The sequence below is a fragment of the Oenanthe melanoleuca genome, chromosome Z, assembly GCF_029582105.1.
Source record: "Oenanthe melanoleuca isolate GR-GAL-2019-014 chromosome Z, OMel1.0, whole genome shotgun sequence".
Taxonomy (NCBI): Eukaryota; Metazoa; Chordata; class Aves; order Passeriformes; family Muscicapidae; genus Oenanthe; species Oenanthe melanoleuca.
The window spans coordinates 74,209,290-74,229,676 of record NC_079362.1 but is presented as its reverse complement, the minus strand read 5'-3'; the positions used below and the strand labels follow the sequence as shown (position 1 = coordinate 74,229,676).

General features: G+C 41.8%; 1 protein-coding gene across 1 annotated transcript in view; it reads left to right on the top strand.

Moving 5' to 3' along the window:
* Positions 1-20,387, top strand: part of LOXHD1 (lipoxygenase homology PLAT domains 1) — a 133,605-nt gene that overhangs the window by 44,103 nt on the left and 69,115 nt on the right. The window contains 9 exon segments of the mRNA XM_056514604.1: positions 2,860-3,020; positions 9,915-9,991; positions 10,863-11,059; positions 11,375-11,567; positions 12,409-12,569; positions 15,334-15,625; positions 16,530-16,684; positions 18,088-18,221; positions 19,131-19,279. Coding sequence (XP_056370579.1) covers positions 2,860-3,020; positions 9,915-9,991; positions 10,863-11,059; positions 11,375-11,567; positions 12,409-12,569; positions 15,334-15,625; positions 16,530-16,684; positions 18,088-18,221; positions 19,131-19,279 — 1,519 coding nt within the window.

Sequence of the window (20,387 nt, the reverse complement as noted above, 5' to 3'; positions counted from 1 at the left end):
AAGAGCATTTTCCCTTCTGTCTAATATAGCAAAAATTTGGCTCCCTGGGGCAAAGAAAGAACAAAACATCTTATTTAATGTGAAAGCCAGTACCCAAAGCCTAACATGTTTCCTTCATAATTCCTCCAGTCTCCCTCAACCATGCTGCACTCAATTCTATGTCTTATTTTCAAACTGATTTTCAATATATTTTTGCCCGTCCATGTCTGGAATGTGGGGAGGTGGAAATGAACTGAAATCAAGACAGATCTTATTCCCTGGAGAGCTGTAGATTATGAAGAAGTCGAATAGTAGTTAAAGCCCTTGCAGCATTGGCAGTATCAGCAGCAAACAGTTTGCTGATCTGATCTATAGGGTCAAGCTGCTTAATATGTATCCAGTTTTGGATCTCTAGGGTCCAACTTAGACTAGTAAATTGTAATCGATCTGATCACAGAACTCTGCAGATTTCCCATCTCTCATGTCATTATTTGATTGAAGGTTCAAAGTGGAAAGAAAATGAAGATAAAAGGAGGTCTCATTTTTAAAACAGACCATTGAATTTAGGCTTCTGAAATATGCATTAGCACTTTGAATTTGCCTTTGAATGTCCAGAATTTCCAATTCTTCACTGAAATCACTGAGTTCTTCTAGACTTTAAAGGAATTTTCATCAAGTATTTCTTGTGCTTTCAAGATCTGCCTGTGGAAACGTGGCAATTATATAGAATGAGAGTCCATTCTGGTTCTAAATTATATATAGGTTTGCATAAATGGACTTTGCAAACATCTTTTTTTATGCATTGACATCATAGATATTTTAGTTTTAAAAGGTAGATCCAAGATATAAAGGATGGAATGTTGTCATTGATGAAGCCTGTGTTTGTCAGAATGATAGCAAAATGAGTTGTGTTTTGGTGCTGAAGACTGTTTCACTGCAGTTACAAAGAAAGATGCTTGTTTTCCAGAGAATACAAATATTTTAAACACAGATAATGGCTATTTTATGGGGTGCTCCATCCTTGTCCATGTCTAGATTGGATAAGATTTGGATCCATTTGATCTAGTGGAAGGTGTCCCTACCCCTGTCAGGTCCCTTTAAGGTCCCTTCCAACCAAGATCATTCTAGGGTTCTGTGATGATTCTGTGATATTTACTCACAAAAATAAGTCATAGCCTAACTTGCATGAAGGAGGATAAAAAGGGAAAAATAATTTTGGCAATCAAATGATGTGATTAACAGTATGCAGATGACATAAACCAAACTGGAGCCTATTAGTGAAAACTGCTCTCCTGGCACATGGAGCTGAAAGCTGGTGAATGAATGGGAAGTTGTTTAGAAATTGATCCTGACAAACTTAGAGCTCATATATTCAAGAGGCTGAATGAGTATATCTACACTGATTAACTCAGATATCCTGCTAAAAAGAAATGTTGCTAAGTCAGAACGGTCTCTAATCTGCAGCCACTTAAACCAATAGTACCTTGATTACCAATTTAACTTTAAAAGTTTGCCTGCAGATGCAAACTAACAGCCTGTGTAGAAAGTGAGATTTAAAGATGCCTCTAAATTTGGTGTTTGCCCTGTCGTGGTTCCAGTTAGTTACTTACTCATTAATTTATATCAGCCTTTAATAAGTAAGGTGAGCATCAGGACTAATGAATTAAATTACATTGACTTGGACTGAGTAAGGGAGGCTTCTATGCCTTAAATCCCCAGTTCAGCAGTTTTGAGTGTGTAAGTAGCATTGGCATATGTAAGCCCACCATTAACACTTGAAGCAGTGGCAAAATGCTGTCTCCATTCCGAAGGTCAGTTTGGAGTCCTGAATGATATAACTATTATAGTTTTAATAAATTGTAAATACTGCCAAGCCACCAAGCTTCCTGAGAGCTAGCTGGATGTGTGCTACCACTCTGAGTGCTTTTGGGAGATGAAGAACAACCAAAAAATCTCATCCAGATGGCAACACAGCAGTCATGTCTCCATGTTGGGCTATACACTGCAGATATGCTGTGTTTTTACACCCACTATTACCATGCATGTGCCATGAGTGTGCCTCTGTACGTGGGCCACAGATATTTTTGCCTGGCCTGTTTCCCAGAGGTGTAACTCACTCTCTTCATGCATTTCCCTTCCCTCATCCATCAGGGAATGTTGGTGCCAGTCAGCTCTTGGGTAACAGGACCCTCCACTTGAGGGCATCATCCCTTGGGATAATCTGTAGGTTGGTTATTTGAGCCTATTTCCAGGGTAAAAAAAAAAAAAAAAAAAGAAAAAAAAAAAAAAGACATTAAATCCATGTCTCTTGTGGAGTATTGAGGGTTTTTATCTGCTGTGTTTGGTTCACACCAACTCATGGGGAAATAACCCTGTGCAGCCCTGCCCATACTGGCATGCCAGGAAATTAAATGGGGTAAAATTGTGCTGGGTAGTCAATGCTGTCTGACTTTAACACAGTGTAGTGACTTTGAACTGTGTCTCCAAACACCTCTGCAGATTTGGTCTGAAGTAACCTGCTTCTGACTTCTCAGAAAGCTTATATCTGAGCAGGGGTTTGAACTTGGATTTCCTGCCTCTCTGTACGAATTTCTTAATAATCAAATTACTTCTCTTTTTTTTTCAGTTGTGGAGGGCGTGCAATGACATGGCAGATTTAAAATGCTGGTGGATCATATATTTACAAATCTAACCTTACACATCTAGTACAAATATCCAGGCTTTTTATTCTTTGGTAAATTTGTACATTCGATTTCATCTTTTGAAGAATTATCTTGCAGCATGCTGATGATGTTGGTTTGATTGCAATAATAAATTTGAGTTGTTTGTTTGCTTTTAAGGAGAAATATTGCCTTACCTTTTTTATTCTCCTCCTCAAAGGCTGATGAATTCTTCATTGAAGCAGTAACGCTGAAGCAGGTGAGGAGGGTGAGGATAGGGCATGATGGCAAAGGAGGAAGCAGTGGCTGGTACCTTGCCAAAGTGATAGTGAGGGAAGAAGGACAGCCAGAAAGTGAGGCTGTGGAATTCCCCTGCTACAGGTACTGGAAACAATGCTTGCAAATTAAGTCTCTGTCTCTGCATTTGCCAGAATTTGAAGAGCCTAGTTGTTGGTCCGTGACTGGAATTTTCTGAGCACAGCTTAATCCTTTTTATTTATTCATTTGTTCATTTATTTTTTGCTAAGCCTGAAAGCAAAGAGTGTGTTTTGGGAGGTTTAAGATACAGCTAACTCCCCTTACCAAATGACCAGCAATCTGGATTGTGAGCTCCTCAGTAATGCAGAGAATTTCCAAAAGACAAAATTAAACCTTCCAGTACCACACCAAGTGTCACTGAACTGCCTGCTGCAGAAACAACTCTGCAACCTGCTGGTGTTACTGCATGTTACGAGGTGCTGGTCCCTCACATGCACATCCCATCTTTCTGGGAGCAATGGGATGTTATTTTTGTGTTGGGAGCATGCAAAATTATTATGCTGCCATGTGGAGAGCTCCTTGCATGAGGGGAAATGCACATCATGCAGACAGAGATAGTGGCAGGGCAGAGGGCTCTGACCCACCCTGTGGGTGGGTTTTAAGTGCAGTCTACCCTTCCCTACACAATCAAGTGGCCGAAAGAAATGTGCTGTACTGAGGCTGCTGTGGGGAACAAATGCATGACCTGTGCTGGCACTAACTGGGGTCTGCCTCAACTCTGCAGCACAAACTAGAGAGAACTGAGTGAAAATATTAAAAATTAACTCCAGTGAAGTCCCATTTACCCTCTCAGAATGTCCAACATTCAATGAGCTCCATCCAGTGAGCTCCCTTTAACAATATAAGTACCTATTCTAAAAAAATCATTTCCCAGGGACAAGTGGAATTCTAAAATTCAAACACAATTATTTTAAAATTGAAGACAAAGGTAAAGCCTCTAAGCTGGCTCCTTGTCTCTTGAAAGAACTCCATATAATGAGGGGAGCAAAATACAAACCAGGAGCCAGCCCCCAGCCTCTTGGCATTGCTAAAGCCCCATCACATCAGAGAGCAAATTCAGGTTGGAGAGAGCATGGAGCAGCAGATAAGATGTCATCTTGGTTGTGAAAAGCAAGCCAGTCTCTCCCTTCTCAAAGAGCAAACATGGTCATTGCTGCCTTTTATCCATATTTAACAACCATATGTTTCACTGAGTTAAGCTAAGCAAGCTAGACAGGTTTTTCCTCGGACATGAAGTGTCCATGTGAAGGGCAGTTTTGCTCAGACTCCTCAGAGATATTTCTGTGTCTAACTGCACAGAGCAGCTGGCTCACTTTGGAGATTTCCTTTTTGAATTGTGTCCCCATGTGACTGCTGCACTGGGTGCAGGAATTTGGAGTGCTCAGAGAGACCCCCTTCCCCTTCAGTTTGCACCTGTGGATCAGGAACATCAGTGGGCATTCCCCTCAAACCAGGGATGCTAAAAGAACAGAGAGAAAAACCCAAGACCTTATCCCCAAAATATTCATGGTGCACCTTGATGTGACCAGCGATGGAATTCCACTCTTCTTATCTTTCTCAATGTCTCTTTTCCCGAGCGGTACCAGCGTCGCTCTAGTGGCTTTTATTTGCTGTCCTTGTGCCAGCATTATCTCTTTCCTCTCAGACTGGGAGGGTGACATGACTGATCGCCTCCAAGCACAGGGACAGTGCTCCCTCCATCCCTTTGGTGCCCGTGTCTCGCAGAGGCTGAGGCACCATCGCAGTGTACGGGTGTCGTCATGGGCTCCGCGGAGATCTGAGGGCCAAGGTGCTCACCCACTGCATCCTCCAGTGAGGGACAGGCACCTCCCTGGCCTGCAGCGTTGGGGTGTTCCTCTCCACTCCTGTGGGCCAAGGACAGCTTTGGTGGGAGCTCAGGGAGCCTTGCTTCACCTGCCGCTTCAGGGGCAGGAGGCGGGGAAAGGATTCATCCAAGATTTGTCCATGCAAGTGAGGTTAGTTAGAGACTCCATCCAAGGGGCACACCAGGGAAGAGTCTCTTTCTGCTTAGCCAGTGGACATGCTTTTCTCATTGCCTTTGTCTCCAAGACTTGATGAACTTCAGTTCCATTCAGCACAATTGCAGAGTCTGGAGAAAACAGCTTTTGCTGCTGGGTTCATACTGAAAGTTGCTCCATTGACCCTGTGACACTCAGCTGCTCCTTGAGACAGCTAGGGGACAAAATGCCTTCCAGCAGAAACACATCTCACCTGTGCAGAAAGCTCCACAGCCGACCAGGCTGCAACACACTCCATCAAAAAGCTGCCAACCAGCCTCCTCTCTAGCTGATATCCTTAACATACCCTTATAGTCTTCACTGCAGAACTTGTTGAAGTCTCTCTGTTCTTGTTATTTACATATTTATATATATGACTCTGTTTTGCCTTTTAGTTTGAAATCTTTTCTGTGACTCCATGGGATCATCTATCACTTAGTAACCACAAGAGCTCTGTAAGAAGAGCTGTCTTTGTTGTACAAGGGAGCTAACAAAGATAAAGGGAAGCTAAGTGAATTAATTGTGAGTTTGTGTCAGATTCAGGAAGAGCATTGAGAAATAACGACTCCCAGGCCTGTGCTTTCAACTCTTTAAACAGTTGGCTGAGAGTCAGTGATTTTTAAAGGGGTCATTTGATCCGTGCTTGCAAGAAGTAAATGCAAGTTACTTCCCCAAGTGTTATTTGCAGAATTACTAGTACATCACCTAGATGCAGTACTATTCCTTACAACCACACAGCATTATAATATCCATGCTTTTAGGAACTGAATGCTGAATCATTCAGTGGCATCACTGAACAGTTTATACCTTGTAATACCTGATGTGGTTTAGGCATGGGATGATGAATACTAGCTGCAAAGCTCAAAATTAAGGGAGTTCAACTTTTGCCCAAGAAATAAAGCCAAACTTTTTTGAAGATCAGAACTGAGTTCTTCTGATGCAATTTTCTCCTCAAAGCTCTCTGGAAGTCCAGGAATGGACTAGCTGACACTCTCTAAAACTGCCTATTTTTTATAATATTTATATCCCAGACAGAAATGAATTTTCAATCAGACAAAGTCGTGAGTTCGTGATAGGATAGAATTTTACATGCTATAAATCATTACAACTCCACTGAAATCTTCAGTGATATGTCATTAAATTTTTTTCCTAAGCATATGGCCCCCACCATCCTAATTTTTCTCCAGCACAAGCATAAGGGAACATTGTTAATTCTCTGAAGAACAACAGACCATGCATTGGATGATGCACTAGGAGACTCCTGAGAAAGAACATTTACTCAATTAAATGCCAAAAAATGTTCATCACACAAAGGAGCCAGAGAATCTTCCTTTTCTTGCCTAAAAATAAACTGAAATGTCTATCTTTTTTTACACATTTCTGTGTATAGGTTATATTTAAAGGCACACAGAAATACATATGTGCCTCTGAATCTAATGGATGTGCCAATCATTCTAACTGCACTCAGGCTGGGTTTCAAATGCTATATATGATGTCATATTGTATTTTTTCCAGTGGCCACCTGATTCTCTGATCCTCTAGAAATTCTGAAGTGGCTTTCATGTCATATTTCTGTCCTCTTTGAGTTATATTGGTCATAAAGCATCTCTTTAAAACCAAGGATGTGACACAGGACAAGGCTACACCCTTGCAAAATCCACTGTGGCAGGTGAATTACATTCACTGAAATCATATAGAGGTTCTGATAAAATAAAGGATTTTGACATGCCTTTTGTACTAGGGATATGGTGGCCCTGCACTGAAATATTCCATTTTCTGCAGCCAGATGTGTCAATTTGTGTTTGAGGTAAGACTATAAACCCCTGGTTTCAATCTGCTGCTCAGTGATATGATGTTGGAATTACACTGAAGTGAAATTAGGATATTGATGCATATGTAATGAAAGGAAGGGATGCAGTGGCATTGCTTATCCAAATATTTCCTCTGCCACTAATCTTCTCAAGAAAATACTGCTTCTGCCACTCCTGGCTGTTCTCTTGGCTGAAACAGCACAAGGAGCTTTAAAGCCACTTCTGCTGATAAACCTCCTCTTCCTCCTCCCACCCAAGATATGCTCCTTCTCTTGCCATCACTATCTACCAGCACTATTAGAGGGAATTTCTTTATCTCAGGGTGTGTCCTGCTTTTCTGATTCACTTTTCTCCTCTGCCCTCACTGCTGAAACTGTTAGCATTTGCTGTGCTGCACACAGAAATCTGTTTCTTGTGGGAAGTATTTTTATCCTGCCACCTCAGCACAGGAGAGATTCACTCAGATTTATCCCAGATACCCCCAAAATGTCACCAATGGCAAAGGTGACAGAACACAGCAGCGTGTCCACTGGCAGCAGAAACAGCATCTTGCAGGGCACAAAAAAAAACAGAAGGAGGAGAGAAGTGTGTCTACCTTGTGAGCTTCTTCCTTCCTGAAGTCCATGTTGAGCTCAGTGGTCCTGGGGTGGTGAAATCCAGGCTTGAATTTTGTGGGTCCTCCCAGTTATCACCCGTGCACACAGAAGCATCTTGACTTTTGGGATAGCCATTGGATCCCTGTCCAAGGATGTGAGTCCTGACCCAGCATCAAGAACTGCATAAGACAAAGGTATTAAGGACCAGTTTTAACAGGTAAAATAACCCCATCCCACCCCAGCCCCAAAATATGAATAAGGGCTTCCTTTCTTAAGACAACATGATGTCTTAGCATGATCTTATTGCAATCCACCCCTGCTCAATTCTTGTCATCAGTTTCATGGTCTTCCCCACAGATTTTTCTGCTCCACTATCCCACTACATCCCTCAGCCTCTGATGAAGCACATCGCCACCTCAGATATCACATGGTGCTGGTGTGATCACCACATGTTCATGTGTTCTTCATCTTCATGCTGACCACCTGAGCTTTTAGCCCTGGCCAAGCCCACCTGCATGAGGCCACCTGCTTCACTGAGACAAAGGGAGGAATTTGGGTAGAGTGCATACCCCACAGCCTCCCAAAGCTTAGAGGGAAGCTGGGGCTGAAGATGTCTGTGTGGGATTCCTGTTTTGCATGAGAACATTGCTGCTCATGCTTCCAGGACTGGCTGGCTCTAGCTCATGTTTGGATTTCTTTCCTGGTGTTGTTGGTTTTTTTCTTTTTTTCTTTTTTTCTTTTTTTTTTTTTTTTTTTTTTTTTTTCGCATGGTTTCCTTGTGCTTATTGTTTTCCTCTGGGTGGGAGGAGAGGGGACAAGATTGAAAATGTAATATTCCTTCAGATGGATGAAGTGGATATGTACCATCCTGGGTCTTCCAAAATATCTTGTCCAACAGGTGATGACTTTGAGCTGTGCTGGCTTTTTACCAGCAAGGTACCTTAGGTTTGATCCAGCATTCAGCAGCTTTCTTTGTTCATGTCCCCAAATCCTGGTTCTGAAGGGTCATTTTCTGGTTTCCATATGTGCTGACTCACTGTCAAAGTCAAAGACGGAAACTTTGGTGGGAAGTGAGCTCCCCTCCTTTTTGGCACACGGGTCAGCCAAGGACAGAGTGTGTGTCACAGTGACACTGTGGGAAGCTCACAGGACACAAGGGCTGCATGTGTTTGTGCAGAAGCAGGTCTGCTGTGGTCCAGCGTGGCCACCTTTAAAATAAACAGTTTCTGGGGATTTGTTATTACTCCTTCTCGTCCTGAAGCCATTTAAATCTCTGCATGACCCTCCAGAGAATGCTCATTCGTCCTTTTCTCGCCCCTGCTGGTTTGAAACTGTATTTTTAGCTGCAAAAGGCGCTGCTGCAGATAGATGTGTACCTGGGAACAATGGACATTTTGAGAACTTCTCCTGCTCTCACAGCACCACTGTGGGAAACCTGACCCTAAGCAGATGCCTACAGGAATATACTGAGTGCTGCAGCAGTCTGGGTTTGACAGGAAAGCGAGAAACCTCTGGCTCCTGTCATGCCATGGTTGCTGTAGGGCACATGGTGGGGTTGAGGCTGTAAATCCTTCACCCCTGAGGCTGAAGGAGCAGCTGTGAAGGTTGCCAGGTTAGCAATTAACTCCCCTCTGTTTTGGGAGGGGACTTTTGGAGGGGGGACTGAGGAGGGGATTTTGGAAAGTAGTAGAAGTATAAGGCATGTAGTAGTAGGATAAGGCAGAAATGATCTTAAGCTGAAGGAGGGAAGAGACATTAGATATTAAGAAGAAATTCTTTACTATCAGGGTGGTGATGTCCTGGCACAGGGTGCCCAGAGCAGCTGTGGCTGCCCCAGTCCTGGGAATATTCAAAGCCAGGCTGGATGGGACTTGGAGCAGCCTGGGATAGTGGAAGGTGTCCCTGCCATGGCAGGGGGTAGCACTGGATGGTTTTAGAGTCCCTTCCAACCCAAACCATCCAGTGATTCTATGATTTTCCTTTCAGATTTTTTTCCCTTGAGGTCATGCTACAGTTTGCTTTGTGCCCAGCTCCTCTTCTTAATTAGTCTAGTTGGATCTTTAGTGTTGAGAAACATTGCAGATCCTTCCTTTATGCTGATGCCAGCTGCCTGCACATTCCCAGCCCTGAAAATGGGAATAACATAATTCATCCCCTCCCTTTAGCAGCAGAGGCTGCAAGTCCTTCTGGTCAATGAAGGTCAATGCTTTCAAGACACTAAGACTGCCTGTTCACAGGAATAACTTGTGGTTGTGGAGTTTGTGCTTTTCAGACAGATGGACATCACATCAGATGCTTATCTACTGTGAGCAGAGCTCTCACAATCCCTCTTCTTGGAAAAATGGAGATTTAAAATGCGGCTGCCGTATGGTCTGGTCAAGTCCCTGCTAATGTAACAGAGATACAGAGCCCTCCAAAAATATCTTATTGACTGTAGTATGGATATGGGCTATGTGTGAAGCCAACATAGATTTTGAAAGGTCTAACAGGTGCTAATTATTCAAAGATAACTTACTTCTGTTTGTAAACCAGATGGCTTGACAAAAATGAGGATGATGGTCAGATTGTCCGAGAATTAGTGCCTGCTGGGGAGTCACCATTGCTAAAAAGTGAGTTTAGCTTGGAAAAAAGAAGGTCTGGGTTTGAGTTGTACATGAGTGTGTTTATTTGCTTTATTCTTCTTAATAATTCTTGTCAGTTCCCAGTAAATCTACTGGGTGTTTTTGTCATTCTTATGCAAGAAGCTGCAGCAGGTCAGGCTGAGAGAAATGCCTCTGACTCTAAAATTCTAGCTTATGAATGAGAATAATTTGCATATAAGAACATAATTGCAGCATTATATATGCAGAAAGAAACATCGAATTTTAAAGTTGTGATTTGTTTGAGAACTGCTTTCTTGTATATCTTTATCTGAAGGATCTTGAATTGCCACTGTTTTAGTAGAATAAATTCCATCAAACAACTGCATTCTCTGAAGAAAATCACAAAAAAATATTATATTGTCCTTTTCTAGAGAATCAGGGCTCCAATGCTACCATTTTCTTTAGAAAATGGTGCTTGCATAGTGCAGGGTGTTTTGTTAAAAAAAATTTAAAAAGTAAAAAAAAAAAAAAAAAAAAAAAAAAAAAAGAAGAAGGCTAAAGTTATTGAATTAAATTGTAAGTATAAAAACTGTGAAATAATCCCATTTGCCTAAGTTCATTTTTATGGCTTGGATAATCATCTAAGAGTGAGAGGGAGGCATACAGAATATTTTATGCTTGCAGTGTACCTTTTGGATTTCTTATTTTTTGGTGAATAACTCCAAGGTGTGACAGCTTCTCCAGCATGGCCCTGATGCTGGATGCATGAAAGGAGGGCAAAGCCCTTTTTGTGTCTGTATCTGGAGCCTTCCTCCCCTAAAATTTGTTTGAAGCCCGTTGCCTGGCTGGGCAAAATGCCACTCACGAGTCCTTGTTTTGTGCATCAATCTTGCTCCAGATGTCAGTTACCACATCAGTGTGAAGACAGGAGATATCCCTGGTGCCAGCTCAGATTCCAGAGTTTTCATCAAGCTCTACGGTGAAAAAGCAGACTCCAGCAAAGAGCCTCTCTTAGTCTCTGATAATGATCTAGGCAATTATTTTGAACGTGGTCGAGTGGATGAGTTTACTCTAGATATGAGGGATATTGGAAAGGTAAGAACTAATTGCAGGTGGATCTGTATTTTGTGCAAGTGTCTGAATTCAGGATCAAAATAACACTCCACGTTGAAGGTGATGAAAGAACCTTTGATATTAACACTGGATATTAAGAGACACGCTTTACATGGATTTTACACCAGTAATCTATTGTGCATGCTAAATTGTGCATGTTTTAAGTCTAAAATACCTTTACACATTATTTACAACTGGGGAAGAACACCAGGGTAAGGAGGCTGTTTTACATTCCACAAATCCTGTTGTGTTGGGTTTTTCCCTGCCCCTCTGTGATTTTGTCTGCTTTTTTCAAAGATCAACCGAATCCTGATCGGGCACGATAACGTGGGCCTGAGGTCTGGCTGGTTCCTGGCCAGTGTCCAGATCACAGTCCCAGTCCAGGGAAGGCAGTACATGTTCCCCTGCAACCGATGGCTGGACAAGGATGAGGCTGATGGCAGGGTGGAGGTGGAGGTCTACCCAAGTGAGATTTTGCCTATTGAGAAATGTAAGAGAACACGTGCTTCTTTATTGCTAAATATAAAATATAATATGTATTGCTCTTCAGGTCACCACTGTCTCAGACACTCAAACAAAAGAGTCACCATTCCTATGAGCTTGTATTGGTGAGGAAAGTAAATATTCTCCTCATTTTTTCTGAAAGAGTTGGAAAAACATTACAGAGATTTTCATCTCTATTTCCTGAGACCATATGAAAAATTTACATCCTGGGCAGCACAACACAGCACAAGACAATGTGCTTCTACACTGCAGTATCAGTGGGTTCTTCTTTTTTCTACATTTATCTGCCCCAGTCCTTTTTTCTCTTTGTGCACCAGCACATGTCCCATCCTGTCTTTATTACCCTGTTTCCTGGAAAGGAGAAGCTGTTTGATAAATAAGTGCCAAATCCCTACTGGCTACTTGACTTTTATCAGTAGACTCCTTTTCTTTTAAGGCTACAGTTAAAATTTGCTGTCAGATCCTGAGAAAGAATGCTTTCCCCTTCTCCCTGTAACTCCCTCCCTTGTACTGTACTGAGGATAACTCCCTCCCTTGTACTGTACTGAGGAGATCATTCAACCACTCTATAGTTAGTACTGAAACAAAATTCCCTTTTAAGGCTCTGTTTTGCACCCCTCTGATACGGGCTAATACTTGTAAAAGGAAAACTATTAGGTTAGTCCTCAGTGAAGGGTTCTGTTATCTCACATTTAGTTTGGATAAGACCAAATGGTCGGCTACACGGACATTTGTTAAGACAAGGTAATTTAATTTCAAACCTGAGCCCCCGGGAATGTTGTTATCTGGGTTTCTCTGCTGATTTAATTGCTTTATTTTTGGACTAGTGATAAACTATGAGGTGTCTGTAGTCACTGGAGACGTGCGAGCCGCAGGCACCAACGCCAAAGTCTTCATGCAGATTTATGGTGAGACTGGCAAAACGGAGCTGATGATCCTAGAAAACAGATCCAACAACTTTGAAAGGGGAGCCACAGATATCTTCAAGGTATGATGAAGGCAGTCACTGCCACTCCTCAGAGGGGAAGGGAATGATCAGCCAAAGTTGAGAGTTCAATAGAGTAACTGGCCCAACCATACACAAAAAAACCCCAAAACAAAACAAACAAACAAAACAAAAAACAACAAAAACCCCAAAAACAAACAAACAAACAAACAAAAAAACCTTTTCAAGAAAATTGCAGGTCTGACAGTATCTGTCTCTGGATACTCAGGACTGTCCTCTGTCCATAGTTTTGGAAAGCTTTTTAATTCTTTATGGGGTTTTGTGTTTTGTGGAGAGACTTACATCTTCTGAGCATCTACTAGCAAAGGTGTCATTGAAATTTATGATCCAACAGCAGTATTTGTTTATTTTACTTTCAAAAGGATCTCAAAAGTCTTTAAACTTTGGGCCTGACCACATCTTATTAGCAATTCTCATTGTGTAGCCGGGGGGAAAACACATTTGTCTGAGAATATAAGGAATCCCAGGTTTGCCTGTGTTCACACACACCATTAACTATGGGTTCAGACATCAGCCCTGCAGAGGTTTGCAGCTGTAACTCCTGTGAACGTGTGAGTGCCTCATGGATTTTACAGTGCCTGTAACACTGTTCCAGCAGGCACTGCACAGCCCTGGCTCTCAGTGTGCACAGCTCAGTCCTCAGGCATCAGCATGGTCAGAATTCAGGCTCATGCTGCACAGCCCACATCTCTGTCTGAGCAGCCCAGCAGCAAAGGGAGTGTTTGGAGGGGTGAGAAGCCTCCAAGATAACTCAGGGGGTGAGCCAGGACTTGGGTCATGCAGAAAGGTGTCCTGGGCTAGTGAGGCTGCACAGTGAGTGTGGTCAGGCATCCTCTCCCTTTGGGACCAGTGTCCTTTTCTGCCTTGTTAGCTTGGGGTTTCTGCCCATGTTTTGGGGTCTTAGCCCTTGCCCTGATGTGGGATCAGAGCAAAGACAGGATGCTCTGCCAGGACACATCAGAGCCAAGTCCTCTGTACTGAAGGAGAGACCAACATCTGGACAGTGAAGCAGATTCCAGGTGGAAGCAGGATTTAAGCACATCTGTCACTTCTGCTCACACACAAGACTTGGCACAGCAGTGTCTGTCTTCTTATGAATTTGCAGTCACACAGAGGTTGGATCCATCTCAGCAGTTCAGCTTGGAGCTAACTGCTGATGTTCCCCTGAATCATCAAGACTGGGATATTCTTCCAGCTCCCAGTGGCCAAATGGAGGTGCCTTTATCCACAGCTTTACCAGTGTTGTACTGTGTATTTTTGAGCTCAGTTCACCTCCTCCTGCCTCATTCTCTTGTTTTACCAAACGGAGTTACTGATGTTTATCTATTTTTAATGAGTTTTGGGGCATTTGAAATTACTAGTTCCTTATAAATGTTTGCTTTTTCAAAACTCTCTATAATTTTAAGATTAGGTTTCTCTGATTTTGAAGGAAATAAACTTTCTAAAATTTATGAGTAAGAGCTATTAGTCAATATCAGATTTATAATAAAGCCATATGTACAGTGTTCTGTTTACATAGCTTTGCTTATATCCTCTCTCTGATATTTATTGCCAGATTTGAAAATTATGCCCATTTCTGTGATATTTTTTATGAGCACACAAGGCAGAAGCTCTGGAGCATTAATAAACAGATCCTCTATCTTTTTCACTATATGAGTGTTTACAAAAAGACACTGGCAAAAATAAGATTCTGTGAGCTACATGATAATAGGAAATGCCATCAGTCATGGACAAGGCATGCAGGATGATTACAGTAAATCTAAGGGTAAAGCCATGTAAGGAAAGATATATTCTTTATGTCAGGACAGCAGGATCAATTTTACTTTTTTGATAAGCATCTTGTGTGCAATTGATTTTGTTTTAATCTACGAAACGCTTCTAGACTAAAACCCTACACGCCAAGTGCCGGATTTCAGCCTGAAGCAAATGTTTGCAAGTTTTATAGCATAAACACTGCATAACAGCATAAGCAATCATCAGAAACAAGCCATGGGTTGTTGAAGGATTGTGTGGAGTAAAATCTTCTATCCAGCTTCATTAGGTATAATCCGGACAGATAATCTAAACCAAGAAGGTTTTGTGCCTGCTGTGCTGGCTGGAGGGATGTAAATCTCCTTACTGATCAGCCTTCTGCCACTGGAGCTCTGTAACCACTGATGACTGTACCCTCTCTGCTCACCAGCAAAGTGAGAAAACACTTCTCTAATTTTCCAGATGAGGAGGAAGGAGAAGGGCACTCCAAACCCACGGCCTGTGTCAGAGATCAGGTTATAGGAGTTAACTGCCTTTTCACTACACCATTTTTCTTCTTGCTGGGTTCATATCCTGTGATGAGTATGAAAGGCAGCTTATTATTAATTTTCAAAATGCCTCATACACTGAGAATCTGTAAAAACCTGGTGTGATATTATCATATATTCATCTTTAGTGACAACAGAGAGACAATAGGTAAGGAGAGCAATGAGGAAGTAGGGAGCCAAATAAATATGGATTTAGCTCCTCTCCTCACCATAGCTGCTCTGAACATCTTCAGCTTAATCCGTTCAGTACAGATTTGGCAATGGAAAGTGTGAAATAGTAAAGCAGAAAAGGAAAAAATAAATGTAAACTTGCTTCAAGAAATTGTTCTTATCCATGCTTAGATATTTTGTGTGATAGAGGCCGTGCTTCTCATTTTTAAGAATGCGCTTTATGAAATTGATATTGTCTTCTATCCCCCTGGGTGCTGGCTTTCCCTTGGTGGCAGAGAGAAGCTGCAGATGTTGGCAAGATTTATAAGATTCGGATAGGCCACGACGGGACAGGCATTGGGGACGGCTGGTTCCTGGAAAGCGTCACGCTGAAGCGCCTGGCCACGAAAACAAAGGAGCCTGATAAAAACAAGAAGAAAAAGAAGTCTGATGAGGAGGAAGAAGAGGAGACCAAGGAGGAGGAAGGAATGGATGTCTATACGTTTGTGGCACATCGCTGGCTGGCTAAGGATGAAGGGGATAAGGAGCTGGTGGTGGAGCTGGTGCCTGAAGAATCTGAGCTGGAGGGTAAATACCAGAGGGAATGTTTGTGTGTGTGTGAGATCAGGCTGGGCAGGAAGAGGATGAAGCATAGAAACTAAACAGAGCATGGAGGAGACAGCTTGAAACTGGAATATCCTAAATATATATAGGATATATATAAGTCATATCTATATATATCTATCTATATCTGTCTATCTATATCTATATCTGTATCTATATCTGTATCTCTGTATAGAAATAAATATAGATATAGATATAGATATAGATATAGATATAGATATAGATATAGATGATATAGATATAGATATAGATATAAATATAGATATAGATATATATTAGATATATATTAGATATATATTAGATATATATTAGATATATATTAGATATATTAGATATAGATATAGATATAGATATAGATATAGATATAGATATAGATATAGATATAGATATAGATATAGATTAGATATAGATAGATATAGATATAGATATAGATATAGATATAGATATAGATATAGATATAGATAGATAGATATAGATATAGATATAGATATAGATATAGATATAGATATAGATATAGATTAGATAGATATAGATATAGATATAGATATAGATATAGATATAGATATAGATATAGATATAGATATAGATATAGATATAGGATTCACCAAAGGTTGTCTGGGACACTTGGATCAAGAGTCCCAGATGTTACCACTGTGGCTGAGAGCTTAGCAAGATGTAACTGTTAATATGGCCCAGGAGAGGGGCTGGAGGAAGACAGAGCTGCTCATGCTTTAGGAAAGATGCCAACAAACTCCAGGCAAGCTCTTTCTGTGCTGGCATTTCAGGGGTTCCACAGTGAGCCATGGTTTTGATGAAATCTGGCCATTTCTGGGGCTCCTCTGACCTGCCTTTGCAACTTTACTTGCAGAAAATACGTATGAAGTCCACGTTCTCACTGGGACTGTGTGGGGGGCTGGGACAGATGCTAATGTCTTCTTGAGCATCTATGGCATGGAAAGAGGAGACACGGGTGAGCGCCAGCTGAAAAGGTCAAATAACCTCAACAAGTTTGAGAAAGGACAGGTAATGCATGAACTCCACTCACTCAAGCGAGGAGGAGGCTGGCAGGCGTCTCTCAGTTGACGTGCTGGCTGCTCAATACAGCTTCTTCTCACTTCTTTCAAACGTGTTTTATTTGTGAAATATAGCGTGTAAAGCGAAATGCCTCAAAACATTTTCCAGGGGAGATTCATTTGAATAATAAGCTGAACACCAATTCCATGTTGGAGCCACTTTCTGCTTCTGCTTCCTGTAAGCATTCTGGTAATAATGCTTCCTTTCAGGAATACTTAAAACTTACAAACATTAAATTAATATTGGAGGGTATTTTTGGGGCAGTTCAAGCATGTAGATATTTAGATGGAAATACTATTCTAAACATTCTGCCCAACCAGCCAGGGAATAAAAGCATTACTGCACAGTGTGCTGTAATTACGTTATAATCTAATCCAATTAAAGATCATTTCTTGTATGTTGAGTATTTACTATAAAAAGTTTATGAACAATTAACAAGCTACTGTTATAGCCAGGAGTTTTTCAAGGAATATTTCAGAAGAACAAAAAAATTATAGAAACAAAAAGCAGCTGTGGAAAACTTGCAACCACAAAAAAAAAAAAAAAAAAAAAAAAAAAAAAAAAAAAAAAAAAAGCCCTAAGGTTGTTAAATAAGCTGTTAGCTGTGATTTATGAGCTTGGCACTGGTGAAACTACAACCTGCACATGGTTCTTCATTCAGTGGGAAGAGCTCCAAGTTGCAAATGTAATGCTCCTTACTCTTGGGAGTACAAACCCAAAGTCTACCAACATATTAATCACATTAAAATGTTTAAACTGTTATTATAACAAGGACCATCCTGTCACACTAACACACTTAATAAATGATCCTCTTGGTTGTGGTAAGTGACAAAATTAGGAAATTCTGAAATGTTTGAAATAAAGCATATGGGCTGTATTTTGAGGCTATCCCGTGCAGAGCCAGGAGTTGGGCTCAGTGATCCTTGTGGATCCCTTCCAACTCTGGATATTCTAAGATTCTACACAAAGGTGTGCAGGAGAATTTCGATGGAGTCAACATGGTTTTTGCCCTGTTCCAGGTCCAATCTGTGGGAAAATACTAAGCCTGAAAGGAATGATATTTAGCAGAGAGGAGTTAATCTTACAGGAAGCTGAAACTGGGATGAGGTAAAGAGGGGAGTGAAAGGCTGAGCAGCTCCAAGGCTATTACTGCCTTGCAGGAGCCAAACATGAGTGCTAATGGGACACCTCAGAGCTCTGTAGCTATTTTTGTACACCCACACAAAGAGCACAGAGACAACTTAACAAACAGCTATTTTTCTAATGGCGAAAAAGATTACCCTTGTCCATTTACCGCCTTTCTTTCCTTCTTTCCTGGAAACACAGCCATTTGCCTGTTGCCTCCTGTGCAGGTAGACGTGTTCACCATCAAAGCCATTGACCTGGGCGAGCTGAAGAAGCTGAGGATCCGCCACGATAACTCTGGTGCTAGCCCCAGCTGGTTCCTGGAGAGGGTAGAGATTGTTGACCTCAAAGAGAGCACCACGTGAGGAGCCTGTTGAGCCCTTTTCATGTGCAGGAGAGGGGTCACGTTTTTGGGGGCCTGCAGAGCTGTGGGGATGCAGAGGAGATGCAGAAGGGCATCGTTGGAGCTCCTCCCCAGCTTGCAGGGAATGGGCATCATTTGGGAGCCTTGTGGCCACTGGCCATGACACAGAGTGTGGGGCCATTCTGGGGTATCTGTGAGGGGGTTTGCTGCTCCAGCACCTCTGTAGTTTGGGAAACAGCAGTGTTTGGATGGGAACCTCAGCTTTTTTCTGTTTCTCCTGGGATGGGCTCATCTGTCCCTCCTGGAGCAGAGGCTGCACTCAAGCATTTCCCTCCTAGGCCCCACTATGAAAGTCTCTGAGCTCACGTTTTTTTTGCCTTTTGTACTTAATGCAAAGGTCTGGGCCAAAAGCAAGCTCTGATCTAAGCAAACTCATGATTTCCACACACAGCTGGATGAGCAAAGAATGGGCTGCTCAAAACCTAAAATATGGGCTTGCCTTTGAGCTGGAACTTGCTGGAAATCACATGCTAAATAGTTGCACAATGCTCTGATGGGTGGGACCACTCTTATGGACAAGATGGGTCCAGTCTTCATAAGCGTAAAATACCTCAGAGACTGGAGGTTCCTTCAAGTTACTGAACACTTTCTAGGGGTGAAATTAAAATTAATCAACAATGTGGAGCTGGCAGCCCAGAAACAACACTCAGTAGTATGTGCTCTCTAACCTATTTACGTATTTAGTTCCCACAACGCCCAATCTTGAGGATGAAAACAGATGTACTGCTCAGCTTTGAGTAATCTTGTTGTTTTATTTTTTTTTTTCCATCAAGTGGCCTCTGATCTGTCCTTGTTTATTCATGAAAGCCTGTGAAGTCCTGTGTAAGCAGTGCTGTCATTTTGCAGGTATTACTTCCCCTGCCAGCGGTGGTTGGCAGTCGAGGAAGACGACGGTCAGGTTGCCAGGGAGCTGGTCCCAGTGGATGAAGCATTCGTAAAGAAAGATTCAGAAAATGATGGCCAGTCTCCTGCAACTTTGGGCCTGGAACAGAAAGGTGGAATATACATGTTTTTCTGTATTTCTTCCAGTGTGGGGTTGGAAAGGAACCAGGTTGTTAGTGCTGTCAAGGGCATTAGCAGCTAGCAGTTGCAGTTACTCACTGGGTTGTGAGTAATTTTGCCCCAAAATGAAATTTTCAGGTGTGAATGAAGTGTCAAGTGTGTTTCAGACTCTGAAGAGTTTATTTAATCATCTTGCAAGATTGGACCCAACGTGACAAAGTTAGGAAGAAGGATAATATGTTCAGCCATAATTTTTGAACTGAAATGCACATTGGTTGCTAATATCTAATGAATAAATCTCATTCATTTCACATCATGGACTGAAATGGTTAAATGTTCCAATGTGAAACTGAGCAGAGAGAAAAGACACCCAGAAGAAGAGAAGGGATCTAAATTTATCTCACTTTCCATCTTGCTGCTTGTACCAGTTGTCTTTGGAAATAACTTTTCCTCACTTGTAAATAAATTTGCATGGTAACCACAGAGAAGTGACACACTCCTGGGTCTGATCCTGCAAGGTGCTGAGTGCCCAACACTTTCACTGGTTTCATAACCAGTGAAAGGTTTTAAACTTTCCCCCATTTCCCCCTCAGATGCTTTGGAACACATGAATAATTTCTGCAAGCTGTGCAGTCAAAAAGCTCCACAAAATGTTTATCCCGTTGGTTCAGAAGGTTAACCAACATCTTGGGAAGATATGTCCAGTTAGAGAGTCAATATTACATTTTGGAAATCTTGAGGTTATAGCAGCTGAGGCAAGACCATATTAGACTTTCCCATTAGATTTTTTTGAGTTAACTGTGTTTTCTAGATGATGGTGCAGTAGAAACATCCCTACTCATGCTTTTCTGAAAGATGTATTTGGGCATATGAGCTGTACATGTCAGTGTACTCACTTTCTGGTATGTGTTATATGCACATGTACTATTTGATGCCAGTGAAATAAAGGGGGGGTATGTGGATTTTTTTAATGAAACATTACAGTCAGAGGCAGCTTTGAGGGGGATTAGAGGTTCCCCAGAAGCAAATGGGAAGGCTTGAGCACATTTATTACGTGTAGATATGCAGGCAATGCACTGAGTGACTGGAGCAGTAAGACCA